General features: G+C 40.5%; 1 protein-coding gene across 1 annotated transcript in view; it reads right to left on the bottom strand.

The window, feature by feature from the left end:
• Window positions 1-11,297, bottom strand: part of Lancl3 (LanC like family member 3) — a 103,527-nt gene extending 92,230 nt beyond the window's left edge. Inside the window, exon 1 of the mRNA XM_051177926.1 lies at window positions 10,444-11,297. Coding sequence (XP_051033883.1) covers window positions 10,444-11,016 — 573 coding nt within the window. The 5' untranslated portion in view covers window positions 11,017-11,297. The remainder of the gene's footprint in view (window positions 1-10,443) is intronic.
• Window positions 11,298-17,966: the final 6,669 nt, after the last annotated feature.

The following is a 17,966-nucleotide window of genomic DNA, read 5'->3' as shown; positions in this document are numbered from 1 at the left end:
CTTTATAATGTCTGTTAAATTGCTGCATCAGAAAAGATTTTTAAATTAAAAAGAAAATATTTAATCACCTTCAATTTTAGTTTGTATTGAGGGAAAAGCAGTACTCCCTGTCATACAGGTAAAATCAATTGTACTATTCTAAAATGGGAAGTTGTATTGAGCACACACTTTCTTTTTTATCTGGGATGTTATAATAGAACCTGTTCTTGTGTTATCATTAAATAATTCACAATTTCTATAATGTGGTTAATTAGGCCCTGGGGCTGAGATGATGGCCTAGTGAACAATAGTACTTCCTATGAAAGCATGGGGACCCGGATTTAAAGCCCCAGCAACACATAAAAGTTCTGTGCTTATAAGCCCAGGATCAGAGGCTATGGACAGGTGATCCTGGGAGCTCACTGGCCAATCATGCTAGCTGAAACAGCAAACTTCAGATTCAATGAGAGGCTCTACCTTACGGGAATAAGTGGAAGAGCAATAGCATGATGTCATGCTGTGCTGTTTGTATACATATGCACACACTCACTCACATGCATGCGCCACATAAACAATCAGCCTACACAGTTCTCTTCACTACACACAATTTTTTGGGAATACAGAAAAAAAAAAATAAAGAAAAAGCCCTTCTGTACCAAATGGAAAATGGCATCTTTTAGGAAAAAGTCCGAGCTTCCATCTATTCATTCAACACATTAGTAGAACCCCCAAACTTGTCAGGTGATGTACTATGCAGTGAGCTTTCCTTCAACATAAACTGAAAAGTGAAAAGCTGATATGACAGCACCTATGGAAAAAGGTGACTCAGTAAAGGACAAAGGATGAAACTCATGACATTTGGGGTAAATCAGTAAAACTTCTTGATGGGAAATCCTATAAAACTGGGAAATTTTGTATTCACAACTGCTTGACAGACTAATGGTAGCAGCATTACACATACACTTTCTCAAAGGGCAGAATTAAGGGTCTCAAAATTAAACCCACCAATCTCAAACCCGACTTTGAACAACAGTCTCAGCTTGTGTGACTGCTAAAGTGTGAGAAACAACAACTGAGAACATATACTTGAAAATTGGCTAGTGCAGCCTCAAGTCTCATTTCTACCACTACCACTGGCCAATTGTGTGTTCTTCAACCTCCCTAGGCCTCAGTTTCCTAACTGGGCATTATGAAGATAGTAGTGATGCCCATGTTGTCAGATGGTTGATAGTATTAGCCAATATAAATATATAGTATATATAAATATATTCCAAGAAAGTCAAGATTCATAGAAATATAGAGTATAGTCACCAATGGGTTACCAGAAGAAAGGGAAGATGGAGGCAAGAGAAATAAATTTAATAGGAAGAATATGGTACTTTAGCAACACAAATGAATATTGATGATATGAATGTACCAAAATTGCTTAAAAGTGGATTGAAAATCGCTCTCATAATGATACATGAATATTAGTGATAACAGATGTCTTAATTAGCTCCATTTGCTAATTTGATAATGTACTGAAATATACATTGTGCTTGATACATATAAACAATTATTGTGGCACTTAAAAACAAAACTTAAAAATGAAGTTACACTTCACTACAGGAAGAATGAGAACATAATATATTCAAATTGTTTACATCAGTGTGTGTAAATAAGTGACTATGCCCTGTTATTTTCTTTTATGTCTTTTAGCATTAAGAGGATATTCAATTGTAAGTGACATATCATCTAAACTGTAGCCCATAGACTCGTCCCACTTTTTGGCAATTTTATAATCAAGCAATTAGGACTTGGGCTGGCCTACACTAACCCAGGTTCCCCAACACTGCCATCATTTCAAGTCAGTCTTTAAGGTTCATACATGCAGTGTGCAACACATACCTGCTTTTAAAATGTTTATTTCTCATATCCAAAGACTGAGTAAAACCCTTTACCTGTATGCTACTGGGTTACGAACTGACATGAACAATAAGAGGACTCATTTTCTACCACAGCTATGCCCATTCTCATTTTATATTTCTCAGTGAGATACCCACTGAATTTTATGAAATCCTCTATTGAGAAGAATGTGAGAACAAGGGTAACCCCAAACTCTGGTGGTGAGAGTGGAAACTGATGGCCTGGTTTTGTTGTTGTTTGCTTTGTATTATGAGAAAGAATCTTACCATGAAGATCTAGGTGGTTTGGAACTCACTATGTAGCCCAGAGTAGCTTCAAACTTGCAGCAATCCTCCTGCCTCTGCCTCCCTCGATAAGACATTTTTGAAAAACAATCTGATCATCTCTAGCAAATAAAAACACATGTGAAAAATTTGACTCAATTTTAAAAATTGTTTCATACATGCACAATTGTAGAGGTAGGTAACAAATATAATACATGAATATATGCATTATTTGAGTACTTTATATGTATCTATATATGTGTGTATATACTTTTTAGCATTGTTTATGATAGAAGAAAAAGAAAAAAAGAAACTAGGAAATATCAGTGTCCATCAATAAGGTTAAATCATGTTATAGTCACACAGAATCAAAAAAATAGATAAATAGAACCAAAATAAAGAGCTATTTCTCTACATAAGATTGGCAAAGATGCCCAAAGTATATTACATAAAAGAACAAGCTATAGAGCACATATACAATATGATCATTTGTGGAATGAAAGAGATGTCTTAAAGTATATACTACTTTTTCTGAGGACCTGGGTTCCATTCACAGCACCCAAATCAAAGCAACTGCCTGTAACGCCCACTCAAGGAGGATCTGACCCCTATGTCCTCCTATAATCCCTACACACATGCGCATGTGCGTATGTACGAATGTGCATGCACACACACACACACACACACACACACACACACCTGGAAATAAAATACATCTTAAATATATGATTCTCTGTGCAAATAAAGAAAACACACTTATGAAATATACTTTTGTGTAAAGGAAAATTTTAACTCTTAATCATTCATAGAAAGCTCATTTCATATTACATGATTGAGCTTGCCATATAACATTAATGATTATTAAGAAACATAAGGGCCCTGTGGAGACTTCCAATTCAGACTCTCTCGGCATAATGTCTGGCTGTGGGTCTCTGCACCACTCCCATCTGCTGCTGGAGGAAGCCTCTCTGACGACAACTGGACAAGGCACTGATCTATGAGTATAGCAGAATATCATTGGGAATTATTTCATGACTTTTTGGCCAATTGTGTTTGGTTCTACCCTAGGTCTCTGGATTAAAACTTGGCGATCCAGTCTCTGGTTCCTAGCCTCAATATGAGGGCACTTGCCTTGTCTTATTGTATATATCATTGTTTGTGTCTTTGGTTGTTGTCTCCTAGAATTCTGCTTTTTGCTGAAGGAAAACGGAGGAGGAGTGGATCTAGGGGAGAGGGGAAGAGGGGAGCTGGGAGGAGTGGAGGGAGGGGAAACTTGATAAGAATGTATTGTATAAGAGAAGAATCTGTTTTCAACTTAGAAAAAAGCAATAAAGTCTGATACAATAGTTTGGGGCAGGGCCTCTCACATGCATAAAGGCTGAGTATGGCATTCCACCATAGGGAATTGGCTCCAACAAGCTAGCTCAGATGAGAAGTGGACTGCAGGTGGGCTGTGGGGAGGCAAGGGGGGCTGGAGGAGGGGTGGGAGGGAGAACTGTGGTTGTAATGTAAAATGAAATGTAAAAGAATAAATAATTATAAAAAATAATAATAAACCTTTGCATTTTATTTTGTGGGTTTTTATTTTTTTTTTTTTAAATTTCTCCTCCTCACAGGTAAGGGCTCCTATGAAGAGTCAACAAGGTCAGACACATTAAGTTGGAGCAGGACCAAACTCCTCTTTCATAGCACACATTTTAATTAAGTTAATATCATAGCTTTTGCTTGATTAATAGCCAGCCAACAACAAAAGTAAAACACTCTACCTTTGCCATAGAACAGGGAGGTGACCTGAAAAGGGAAGGGAAACACCAACAACAGGAAAAGTGAGTGGGTAAAGGTGATAAGTCACAGACAAATCATGCCAAGGGAAGCCAAAGGGCAGACAATTTGGTCACCTCCCAACAGCCATTTCATTCTCTGTCCTTTCTTGTCAGAACCTGTGTCCAATTTTAAAGGTTAGAAATGAAAGACAATTAGCGTTCTCTGCCTTCCCTAAAATGTAGAACTGGCTGGGGACCAAGAGATGGGCAATGAGTCAGAACAGAAAGTCTTCTAGTATAGAACATTCTACATGATTGAAAAAATAGATGCCTGGGACACCAGCAGCCATCTTGACTACAGAGGAATGATATAGCTCACATAGAAGAGAAGTAAAAGTTGCCAGGAAAGGTGTGGGTTCTCTTGGGTCTCTTTGGTTGCCTGACATAGGAATGGCTTATTATATCACTTTTGTTAAGTGATATAATGAATGTTCTCCTTATTCCAATCACATTTCCCCTAAATTGTTAGCTACATATATAAATTATTATATAAATACGACCTGATTATACAGTTTAATGTTTCTTGTGTGTGTGTGTGTGTGTGTGTGTGTGTGTGTGTGTGTGTGTGTATGGTTTCTCCTTTTTGAGGTAGGAGTCTCACTATGCTACATAAACTAACCTCCAATTTCTGAGCTCAAGTGATTCTCCTGCTTCATCTTCCTGTGTGCTGAGACTATGGGTGTGGATCCAATCAAGTTTTCTTATCCATTCTCTGAGTCTCAGATAAAAGCATCCCAATATGGTAGTGTGAATGAGGATGTCAACCTCATATGTCTGAATTTGTGGTCCCCAAGTAGTAGCATTGTTTATGAAGGGTTACAAGGTGTGGCCTTATTAGAGGTATGTTACTGGGGATGGGCTTGGAGATTTCAAAAACCCAAGCTATTCTCAAATTTGTGATCTTCATGCCTTTGCATCTTCAACATACTCTACTTGTTCACTAGAAGTTACTTTATGAATATGCTGAGGACCCAACTAACATGTTTGCAATTTTCAAATCACAGCAAGAAGATCAAATCTTGTGCTGAGTAAGATTTTCTACCTAGTATTCAGAATTGCATTGGATTATCTGTTAGTAGAAACAGAAAGCGCTACCATTACTTTTATTAAACAGCTACTATGTGCCAAGCAATATGCTAGGCATTTTATCTAGTCTGTCACAGTAACTTCCCAACCAGTTCCCTTTGGCTGTGCAAATAAAATCAAATCTATCTGCCAATTCATGTAAACAACTGAGTGTGGCTTGTGCCTTTAATGCTAGCACCTGCGAGGCTGAGACAGAAAGCCTTCTATGAGTTTCAAGCCAGCCTAGGCTACATAATAGGTTAACAGCAAGACCCAGCCTCAAAGGAACCACCCAAAAGAAGTTGGACCAGGTATCAGGGTACCTGCCTTTAATTTCAATACTTGAAACAGGAGCAGGCATGTCTCTGTGAATTCAAGGCCAGCATTGTATATATAGCAAGTTCCAGGCCTTCCAGGTCTGTCTCAAAATAATTAAATGTTTAAAAACGCAGATTACAACCCCCTGTAATACTTATTAACTGTCACCTACAGAAGTCATGGATATATGTGTATCATACTGCAGTTGTTGAAGATATCTTAAGTATCACTGACTCCTGTTTCGAATGTACCATGATCACGCGATTCACTGTAAATTCTTAATGTGTTAATTAAAAAGCACCGTGCTGTGCCATCACATTGTTTAATGTTTCAGTCTCTGAATTGACCATAATGGGTTTCTCTTTGTAGCTCTATGTTTTAATTTATACATTTGTAAATGTTGTATTAAGAAGACCTGAAAGTTCATCAGACTGACAAAGAGTTCTTGGTGCAAGAAAAATTTTAAAGTACCACATAAACACTTCCTGCAGGAGTGTGTGTGTGTGTGTGTGTGTGTGTGTGTGTGTGTGTCTTCAAGTGCTAGTGTGCCTGTGGGGGGGCAACATACATGCATGTATGTGTATTTGTGCTGGAGATCAAACTTGGGTTTCTCACATGCAAATAAAACTAGGAGCTACATTCCCATCCCCTTATCATATCATTCTTAATACTGACAATCTACTCAACATTCAGAAAATCAGTGAACTTTTTCAAAAGGTAAATAATATCAATATATACCTGTGTTTAAACACAAAACAAATTCTATATCCTAAATTTGACTTATCTGGCCCCAAGGGATCTGATTTTAATTTACTTCCAACTGGGAATCTTCCTTGCCTTGAAATTCCTTATCTCCTACTCTTATTTATTTGAGATTTCTAAGCTGGATGGTTTGGTCCTTGCTGGACCCTCTGTTAGAATGGCTGCTCTTAGGGCAGCCATTTAATTCTTGTGCTCCAGCTTTGAGACACAGCATCCCTTCACAAAGGAGCCTTTCTAACACCCACTCCCAAACAGTAGCTCTGCCCCTCCTTTACCTTTATTCCTGTTTACTTCATTCAGATAATTTCTTACAGTAAAATCAGTTTGTTGTTTTTGCTCATAGTTAAATCCCAGCATCTAGTACAGTGCTTGGTATAACAGAAAGACAAAAACAAAACAGAAAAAAAAATAATACTCACTTGATGAATGAGTAAAATGTCTCCAAGGTTCAACTTATTTGATCTTTTAAGAATTCTTATCAATCTAATTATAAATGTAGACGTTAAGGCTCAGAAGTTTGAGGTTATTTGTCCAAATCACTGAGTGACAAAATTATTTTATGTGATGTCCTAGATGTCCCTTAATCCCTCTACCATTCCCTCCTATATCTCCACCAATCTGTAAAAGACAGAACAGATAGATTTCAAATGTTTATGGCATGATTTCTTGGGACTTCAATGACCCACTGTAAGGCTATGTGCCTTACATGCTTCAAACCCCTTTCCTTGAGTATTTTCAGGAGGGTTGGATTCACTGGAAATATGTACACAGTGATTGATTCTGTATCTATGTCTCTCTCTCTCTCTCTTTCTCTCTTTCTCTCTCTCTATATATAAATATATATATACATATGCACATATATATGTATGTGTATATACATATATGTCACATTTTAAATATTTATCAATTATATGAAAACAAATGGAAACTTCAAAAACTTAAGTGAAAGGAGAAAGAATAACCAGAGTGTAGCAAATTAGATAAAACCTAGAGGTAAGTATATGGAAATAGATGAAGCATTGTATTCTAGGGCTTATGATCCATAATTCTGGCTTTTTGCTTTCTAGTAGGCAACAGAAAGTGAGAAAGAAGTAGTCACAAGATGTATTTCAAAGACTAAATTGATTCTATCAGTTGTAAGAAAGAACACAACTGTTTGTTTCCTCCTCCTGAGACCAATTCCTCTGTGTGCCCTTATAATAAAAGGGGCATGATATTGTAATGAGCATTCTATATTACAGTCCCATAAATCAATATATCCAGCTTCATACAATGAAGTGTTGCAGCATGAATTAATGGAAATGGCTGGTGTGATACCCAAACCCACACAGCACCATATTGCCTTTATTCTAAGTTGTGATCTAGGAATCAACTATATCAGTCCTACCTAGGGACTTGTTAGAAATGCAGGGTATCAGGTCCTATCTCAAAGATAAATCAGAGTGCTTTCCATATTTTACTATATATTTACAAAGTTTTATTTTCTGTATTTTGCTGACAAGGCCAGCAGGTGATTCCTATGCAAAATAAGTTTTCAAAAGTACTGATCTAGTGGGGCATTTTGGTTTAATGAAGAATTTGTAAAAACCTATAATTTATTCAGTTCATACATTGAATAGATAATTACTTAGAACCCAGAAGTAGGAAATGCTTGCTTTAAACATGGCTCCAGAAGCACTAGCATAAGGGGAAATATTGATAAACAAGGTAGATTGGCAATGTAAGCCATGTAGTACACAAACTATATTTGCAACAACACAAAAGAAAAAGTTAGGTATCTATATATGTTAATATTAAAGCTACAGTAGCATAAAACTATCTCCATCCTATGGAATTTATAGTGAAGACATCAATAAACAAATTGAGTAAACAACCAGAAAGAGGGGAATTTTAAATAGGCCTGCCAGGAAATGCCTCACTAAGGAGGTAAAGACCTATCCAAGGTCATGGAGCTAGCTATAAAGGTATCTAGAGGAAGTGTTCCAGGCAGGGAGAACAGAGAGTCCAAACACCATGAGACAAGAGAATGCCTGAAACAACAGAAGGCCTGAGTGGCTATTGAGCGATGAAGCAAAGTAGGTACGCAAGAGGTTTGATCATGTGAGACCTTATCAGCCATTTTAAGTGTCACAGCTTTAACCACGAGATAGGAAGCCACTGGAAAAAAAAAAAGGCAATAGGGCGTCACTGAAGGATGCTGAGCAGGAAAATGATGTAATGGGAAGTGTCTGTAGGAAGCGAGCTTTTTAAAAAGGTGGATGAATGGCTTAGTGGGGGAAAAAACTAGCTCAGAATGATTCATTCACTCCATTACTTATTACGTGGTGCAGATGTGTCAAATAATGTGAGAGGCTCTGAACTAGGGTGATAACTATGGGAAATGACAGAAGAAGGTGAATGTAAATGACATTGAATGGAAAAAAAATACACTGGGACACAAAGATAGATTATTTATAGAAAAATGACACACAAGTTAGAAATTCAATTTAATCAAGGGTCACGGACCATCTACTGAGAGAAAAGCTTTTTTCTGGCAAGGAGTTAGGGAGGGGAAGGTGTGCCAGTCCCTGCCCTATGCATTCAAAGCCGGAATTTCTTGGATTGCTGAAACTGAAGCCAGCACTAGGAGTAACTGATCGAATAAATTAAAAGCTCTTCTTTGAAAATCTTTGGAGCTTATTCACTTGTTCCTTCTCCCAGGAGTGGCCACAGAACCTCAATTTGATTAGTACCAAAAGACATATCTAATTTGGCAGGAGGACAGAAGATAGGTCTTACATCTTTTTATGGGGCCAGGCTTTACACCAGTTTTAGACCACCAGTTTCTGTGCAGAGCCCTCCTGGTCTTTTGAGTGACTTTCCACTCTCTGTTATGGAGAAAAGACTCAGAGGCATGGGCAAAAGAAGAAACAGGCTTAAGGAAAACAACTGGGGGAAAATATCTTTTACAAAAATTGCCTACCATCAGACTGCAGGGTTTGTGAAGCAAATGCAAATGTAATGCAAATGATATGTAAATCTCTCTGTGGCCTTCTAAATGGTTTTATACAACTGGAAGGGCCCTTGGGAAACAGCTAGCAGATAACAATGACTCAGAAGCAGAGCAAACTATTTCAAGACAACTTTGTCACATGGCCCTTTGCTGCCCTGCTAGCTTGATGCATCCTTTAGCATTTTTTCACTTCATTTGAATCAACCTCACCTGATGGAAATCTAAAAAATAAATCAAGTCTACTTGCTTACTGGTTATCTAAGCTAATTATACTTGTAAGGCACTCCATACACCTTTATTTTTTTTTTTCTTCAAATGCCTTTCTCACCACATCTAATCAAGTTAAATGTGTTGCTTCCTGCCTAGAACGATAGGTTGTTCCTGTGGATTATGAATGAATGTGCCTCTCTTTCAGTTCTGGTTACTATGAGGCTTTATAGGTTTTTATTTTTATTTGTTATATTCCCGAAACTCCACAGGAACTGGCACATTTTCTTCTAACATCTATGTGCTATATTCAAAGGCAATTCAGGAAGACTGCCTACATATATATTTGTGAAATTGAATCGCCTTCAAGGAGCCCCTGACAAACTATTTATTAGGAAAAACTGCCTGGTCATAAATGCTACGACTTTGGCCAACCCTAATTACTAATTTTAAAACGGGGGGGGGGGAGAATGCATGTGATTCAACTGAGGATATTTCTGTCTACACTTAGTTATTTTAAAAGACTACACTCCCATCAGATAACACATTGATTAGGAGTCCCCGGGTAAATTTAATAGTAAATAACATAGTGTGCACATCAGACCTACCACTGGGCAGCTTACTATTGGTTACAGGCCCAGGAGTCCAGATGCAACTTCCCTCATCGGTCCTAAAAGTTCCATTACGTTTTTAGATTCTAACAGCCAAGGGTGCCTTTTCTACAAGGGTGCTTTTTCTAACACGGTCAAAGGAAAGAAAATAACTCCCCACGCCCCCCCCCCGTTTTTAAACACCACTTTTAAGGACCACAAGGTCGACCCCTAAAATGCCTTGGGGCCTAGAGGCATCTGGAGTGATGCCACCAAGTTCACTTTCACTGCAAAAACAGAACAAAGCGCAAAGCCAAGTAATCCAACAAACCGGAGCACAGACAAAGAAAGGGGGAAAGGATGGACAAAAGCAGGAGGGACTGAAGAAAGCACAGCTCCAGACAAAGAAGTCACAAAGAAGAGATGGGTATGCACTATCAGGGGTGGTGCTGAGGGCGTCGGGGAGGCCGGGAAAGCAGGACCCCCGCGGGGCGCGGGCAGCCGGCGAGCGCCCTCCGGCGGCCGGGGCTGCGTCTTACCTCCTGGGCGAGTTTCTGCTTGAGCACCAGCGCGGCGCACAGGTAGCCGGCGCGGCCCACGAACAGCTCGTCGGAGCCACACTCCAGGAAGGAGACGGGCGCGCAGACGGCGCACAGAGCCCGGAACTTGCCGAGGGGCTGCACATAGTCGGAACGGCCCAGGGCGTGGTACACGAGTGTGGCCACCGCGTGCACGCCCGCGCCCCCGAGCAGGAAGGCGGCGCGGGTGTCAGCGTCCGGCTCGCCCCACTCCTCGGAACAGGAGCAGGCGTCGATGAGGCGCTTGGCGGAGCGCAGGTAGCGCTCTCGGGCCCCGGCGAAGAGCGGGCTTTGCGAGACGTGGTAGAGCATGTAGGCCACCCCGGCCACGCCGCTATACAGACCCCCCTGGCAGCTGCTGCCAGCCGCCGTAGCCCCTCGGGCCTCAGCGCCGCCCCCCAGCGGGGGCAGCTCCTGAAGGATGCGTTCGATGGTGGAGGTGACCAAGGGCGCCACAGCTTCCTCGCACTGGCCCGCCAGCAGGCTGCCCTGGTAGTCATCGAAGCGGTTGGCGAAGCAGCGCTTGGTGTCCATGCTGTCGCCCGTGGCCCCCCAATGTCGAGCTGGGGACCTTTTGAGGGCGCGCCCTGCAGCCCGGCGCAGCACCTTCTGCTCTCAGAGGCGCTGGGATGGCTGTGGATGCGGTGGGGGCGATGGAGCGAGGAGGGTGAGACGGGAGGTGACAAGAGGAGGTAGGCGCAAGGAGAGATCACGGAGCGGGTGGCCAAGTGGGGCAACGGGCTTCCGCGAGGCTCGCAAGTGGCCCAAGAGAGCACAGGGAATGGGTGTCGCGCGTTCTCCCTCCCAGAGCCTGCGCCCTCCCTAAAGCTCCCCCTCCTGCGCCGCCGCAGCTCCGCGGCTCTCCAAGGGGCCGAGGTGATCTCCTCAGGCAGGACCCACGCGGGGCCCGCGCCACTCCTCCCGCTCCGCCCTCGGCTCCTCCCCTCCCTGCAGAAAGCCTGGGACGTGCAGGGCACGGATCCGGAATGCTGAGGCTGGCCATCAGTGCACCTGGCAGCAGAGGTGATGACTTCCAGTCCCTTGTGTGTTCAGAGACTTTAGCTTCAGGTCAGCACCGGCAGCACCTGAGAGCGTGGCAAAAACGCAATCCCGCAGGTTTCTCTTCAGACCTATTGCATTAAAAGTCAAAATATACAGCAAGAACACTAGGTTAGAAGCATCCAAAATAAAGTTTGTGAAACCTCTGAACTAGGCTAAAGTACCAGAGAATACACAGCTGGGAGTCTTCTTTCAAGCTTGCTCACAGTGGGGCGTTTTCATTCAAAATGCCTCAGTACTAAGGGCAGCAACAGTGTGTGACCCGTAGTGTGTAGCATGCTTAATGTCTTTAAAAGGAGAACGAATACTCCTTTCTCGTCTTCTACGGTATTATTTTGCTTGGCGTGCATGAGAATAAAAACCCTAGGAATCATGCTAGATTTTGGTAAGGGAGTGGAAATACCCTCACCTCCATCTACCCCTGCTCTATTTCCCCACTCCCTCATGAAATTAGAAAGAAGCCAATAAACGCCTTTAGACATTAACTACATGGATAAAGCTTAGGTAAGAATCTAATTTGTCCTTTGTTTACTGTTCACCCCTTCTCTCCCTCTTTGGTTTCCTCCTGTTTATCCTCCCAGTCCGGTCTCCCGTGTGCTTTGAAACTTCATAATAGAGACACTGCACATGTTCCGAGGACTCTTGGGGCTTGTAGTTGAGTGGAAAAAACAGCAAATAAACACAAGCTAGCTGTCTTTCTTCTGTTCAGCTACTTTTAACTAATTCTTCTTTTCACAAAGTAATGACTACCTACCGAACGCTAAAGAGCCACCTCTCTAGGGTATTTGTGTTTTCGTAGGGGCTATAAAGACACAAACATAAGTTACTCATAAGAAAGTTTCTGGAACTCTGTGCAGAAAACAACCACTTCACTCATTGTAAAGACCAGTTTTGTTTGGAAGAATGTTTACCTGGAAAGGGCTAATGGTTGCTGTGTATAAATAAATAAATCATAATGATCCATTTTCAGTATGGGGTGTATTTACAGCTCAGCAGAGACTCATAAGACAGCAGGAGTCACTAGGCCAGTCTGTCTTAGCTGGCAGTTGGTGCCTGTTTTTTGTTTGTTTGTTTGTTTGTTTTTGTTTTTTGTTTTTTTTCCTAGGTGCTCTCAGTTCATCCTAAGGTTGAAAAGTTGCAGGCAGTCTGTTACATGAGCCAGCCTGTATACACCAGAAAAGGGGGGAATCAGGACTGCAGATTTGGGTGAGCAGTTAAAAGTGCTTTTTGCTCATGAAAAAGTTTCCGGTTCAGTTCCCAGCACCCACAAAGTGACCCTCGAATGTAGTACTCCAGTTCCAGGGTATCCAACACCCTCTTCTGGCCTTTGAGAGTAGCAGATACACATAGTGCACGTATGTACATGCTGACGAACACTCTCATACACACAAAATAAAAATAAAAATGATTCTTTTAAGCAGAAAGAAAGACAATCATGGAATCTAAAGCCTTGGGATATAAATTAGATAAGGTTTTGCATCTTGAACCCATAGGATGGGGAATTTGGGATGGGAACAATACTGGACATCAGGAAGACTGTACCTCCCTGAGTATCTCAGCTATTGTTTCTCACAATTTGAGTGCAGTTAAGGAATTTGTATATTTGGAAAGAGAACACGTGTGTCTTTGGAGAGTGGGGGACACATCCTGTCCCACCTTTGTGTGTTGGCCTCTTCCCAACACTTTAGATTAAGAACAAAGAAGTGTAAAACCATGCTTTAGATGACAGAAGATGTGTATCCCCCTTGTTCTAGCCAGAATAAAAAGGAGGACAGACTCCCAGAGTTGGCAAAGAAAGAACAAAAAGTCATTTCTTTTTCCTCCACTTCCATTCCCATTTCTATCAAGGGCTTATAAATATAAGAACCCTTGACTTCCCTTCTTCTCTTCAAGGGTTTTGAGTGCCCTCCTCTCTGTTATAGCTTGAACAACGCTAATAAATAACTTCTGGCGTCTAAAAGTGCAATTACAGGATTAACATAAGAACTTCTGGTTCTTCTGTAATTTCTTCTCTGCTTGCCTTTTCCTATTTACAAAGAGTTCATCACTTCTCAAGGTCACTGATGTCTCCCAAGACTCTTACAATAAGGGAAACTTTCTCTAACTCTCAGACTATATTAGACCAAAAGACGGAAATCTAAAAATCCAAGTTGAAGGAAAATTTGCCTGAGACTTGAAACAGGAAAAAGAAGGCTTAATTCCTCTTGCTCCTACTACTATTTGAGATAGAGTCTTTCTCTATGTTGCCCTAGCTGTCCTGGAAGTTGCTACATAGACCAGACTGGCCTCAGACTCACAAAGATCCACCTGCCTCTGCCTTCCCAATTCTGCAATTAAAGGCATGTGCCACCACTCTGGCAAGTGACTTATCTTTTAAGGTTGTATAAAATATTAATTTTCTACAATATACCATGTATGTAATTTGGATTCAACACTTGTTTAAGAAATGAAATAAGAAACTGTAAGTAGAGAGAAAGAAAATTATTGTAAATGATGCAAATATGAGGTTATATTTTGGTTTAAATGGATATAAAGAAAAAAGAATATTATAGATAGGTATGTATTTTGTATGATTAAATGACATTTTGCCCTAGGACTGAAAACTAATAGGTGAGAACAAAATCAAGAAAGCTTAAAGCACAGATGGATTCAGATGTAGAAGCCTACAGCCAGACATTATTCGAAGAGAGGGTCTAAATTGGATGTCGCCATTAAATCTCTCCCCTGGGAGCTCCCCAGAGAAGAGAAGACAGAAAGAGTATGAGAGCCAGAGGGGATGGAGGACACCAGGAGAATAAGGCATTCTACATCAACTAACCAAGGCATATATAAATTCACAGAGACTGAAGCAGCAAGCATAGGGCCTATATGGGTCTACACCAGGTTGTCTGTATATATATTACAGCCATTAGCTCAGTATTTTATGAGACTTCTGACTGTAAGAACTAGTGGGTCTCTGATTTTTTTGCCTGCTCTTGGGACTCTTCTCCTGTTCTGTTGCTGTATTCAACTTCAATGTGATGGCTTTTGTTGTATCCTCTTATAATTTACTTTGTCATGTTTGGTTGTTATATCTTAGAAGTCTGATCTTTTGTAATGAGAGACAGAAACTGAGTATATCTGGGTAAGAGAGGAGATTGAAAGGAACTGACAATAGTAGAGGGAGAGAAAACTGTAAGAAGGATATATTGTAAGAGAAAAGAATCGATTTTCAATAAAAGGGGGTGAAGATGGGGGGGAAAACCTTAAAGCAAAGTTGCAGAAATCCTGAATGACTTACTACACCCAAGTCAAAGAACCAACCAAGGAAACACCAACATTCAAATGAGATTGATGAGGAATATATGGGTTATCTAAGACCCTTTAAAAATAATTTTACCAAGAGCCTAATGATACCTTATTCCCTAATGAGCAGTGTTGATGGTTTTGCTGTGTTTGGGCTTTTGCTAAGTATGCAGTGTACAATGTGTTTGTGTAATTGTGAAGCAGAGAATCCTCTAAAAGAATACATTTAGTCCATTTTCTAAAAACTGTTAAACCAACCCAGTCTTAGAGTTCTGCATTTCCCTAAGGGAATCCCTCATTGACCCTACTTCTGAAGTCTAACGTATGTACAGTAGATTATTGCCATATAGGAAATAGAGTTTTCAGACAGTGTGGAAGAATGTCCAGGTAGATGTTCCATATTCATTTCCTACTAGCTTAATGATTAGTGAAGCTAAAACCTCATCACCTCTTACTATGAAATTTGATGCCTGAAAAGTTTTACATTATAGGAACCTCAAAATCCAAAAAAAAAAAAAAAAAAAAAAAAAAACAACAACAAGAAAGAAAGAAGATAATCAAGGACATAAGACAGACTGGATACTGGATATGGAGGATTGAATACTTGTGTAAAATGGGTTAAATGTATGGCACAAGTGCTCAATGAGAGTGATTGCTATGCTTGTGTAGCAGGATGTCCCAATGCTCAAGTAGTATTCTTCCCCTTTGAATAGTACCAGACTCTATCAGAGTAAATTGCATGCTGGTCGTGTTTCAGGCTATGAAGTCCTGGAAAAATGATGCTTGCCAGAGTCTGTCCCTACTGTAGTTGGCCCACCTGAATTCCTGCTTTTTTCCTAGGGTGAATTACTCTTTGTTTCTCTCAGGACAGCAAGATAGATTTTCTCATCCACTGAGGGATCATGGAGCCTGAACCTATGTCCTGGATATCTCAAAGGACGAACAGGTAAATAGCAATTACTCTGCACCCAGTGTCTACCAAGCTGATATGTGATGATGCTGCAGACAGGGGACACTTTACTCAAGCCTACTACCCAACTGGTATGGGACCTAGTTCAGTTAGCCACACTAATTCACCTGGATTTTTCCACTTAATAAAGCTAATTCCAGAACTAAGACATGAATACCACTTACACTATAGAAATCCCCAGTGGAGTTCCAATTAGATTTAAGACTAAAATCCAAATTATTGCAAAATTTAAATTGCCTGTAGTCTGGTGGCCAACAATAAATTAGAATGTAAATTAAAAAAAAAGAATGTAGAATGATCAACAAAGATTTATCAGTTAGCAGGGATGCCCTTAAAGGATTGTCTAGCCAGTGAGGTGCTACAAGCCAAATGACTTGAGAAAAAAAGATTGTACTTGGTATAATGCTAGAAGAAAAGGGAGATTTTTGTATTAATCTTAGAAGATGTTGCACTTTTATTCCCAATAATTTAGTTCCTAGTGGTATAATTCTCAAAGTCTGTCATAGATTACTATTGCTGATAAATTAGCAGAAAATTCAGGAGTTATTGATCCATTTATAGACTTGCTAGTTTAGAAAATGGAAAGGGATGATGGTTTTAGTTCCAATTTCCCTTGTAATTGAAGAAAGAATATTAATTGCAGTAGGATGCTGCATTATTCCTTGTATAACAAGACTAACTAAAAAAACTCCTTGAGCCAGGGTTGGTGGCATGTGCCTTTAATTGCAACACTCAGGAGGCAGAGGCAGGTGCCTCTGTGAGTTCGAGGCCAGCCTGATTTACAGAGAGAGTTCCAGGACAGGCTCCAAAGCAATACGGAGAAACCCTGTCTCGAAAAACCAAAAACAAGCAAACAAAACAACTCCTTAAACTGTCAACAAATGTCTATGACACAACATAAGGTAATGATTTTAGATACTGGATCAGATGATTGGTTCTTTAATAAAGACAGTAAAAAGATGCTAGATCAATTTTAAAAGTTCAAATAAATCTGAAAATACAATCAATAAGAGTAAAAAAATGTGGAAAATTTTTTAAGAAATAAATCACTATGGTCCATTTTCAATTTAGAAAACTTCAAAAAAATCACAGGTAGACAGGAAGCACTAGCCCCCATGTCTTCCCTAGCTGTCAGCTGGTAGCTGCCTATTTAGGTGTTCTAAGTTCATCTTAGGGTTTAAATATTACATGACCAAGTATATATATCAGAAAAGGAGGGAATCCTGAACCCTTGGATATACATTAGATAAGACTTTGTAACCTGAAATGATACAGTCAGGAATTTGGGGATGAGGCAATATTAGGCCAGAAGAACTTGGCCATCAAATGAATTCAGGGGGCAAAGAAATGAAATTAGGAATATAAAACCACTGTTTTGAGCCAAATTGCTGTGCTAGCCATGTTTGTCTGTTCTCTATGCTGATGCCTGACTTTGCAAGGTCAAAAAATAAAATGCTTCAGTTTTGTTGCTTTGAGCCTCTAGTGTGCTTATTGTGAAGCGGGCTCATTGTCTCTCACAACCATAAGTGAGAAGATTAAATAGCTTGTCCCCACATCTGGATTATGCAATTTGGAAAGAACCTCATTTTGCCAAGGTTATTTCCAGGACTGATTCATCCACACAGAGATAGAATGGCCTCCATCCTCCTATAATACTGACTGAACTGGCTTGTTTTTAATAATGATGGTGGTGGCGGCGATAATAATAATAACAATAACAATAATAATAACAAGGGTAAGTCTACATTTTTTATTTTTAAACCAATCTTGTTTTCATACCAATTCCAGTTCTCTCTCCCTCCCTCCCTCTAATCGCCCGCACCATCTCTTTTAAGCAGAGGTCTTGATAACTTAAGGGGACAAGGGCATCAAAAGTGAAACTAGAGGGGCAGCATTCAAGAGGCAGAGTCAGGCAGATCTCTGTGAGTTCAAGGCCACCTGGTCTGCAGAGAGTGTTCCAGGACAGCCAGGGCTGTTACACAGAGAAACTTTGTATGAAAAAAAAAAAAAAAAAAGGTGAAGCCAGGCGTTGGTGGCACACACCTTTAATCCCAGCACTGGAGTGACAGAGGCAGTCAAATCTCAGTGAGTTTGGGAATCTCTGTGAGTTCAAGGCCAGCCTGGTCTGCAGAGAGTGAGTTCCAGGACAGGCTCCAAAACAATACAAGGA

Source organism: Phodopus roborovskii, unplaced genomic scaffold, assembly GCF_943737965.1.
Source record: "Phodopus roborovskii unplaced genomic scaffold, PHOROB, whole genome shotgun sequence".
In the NCBI taxonomy this organism is placed as follows: domain Eukaryota; kingdom Metazoa; phylum Chordata; class Mammalia; order Rodentia; family Cricetidae; genus Phodopus; species Phodopus roborovskii.
The sequence above is the reverse complement of the archived record's forward strand: the minus strand, read 5'-3'. Positions and strand labels throughout refer to the sequence as shown.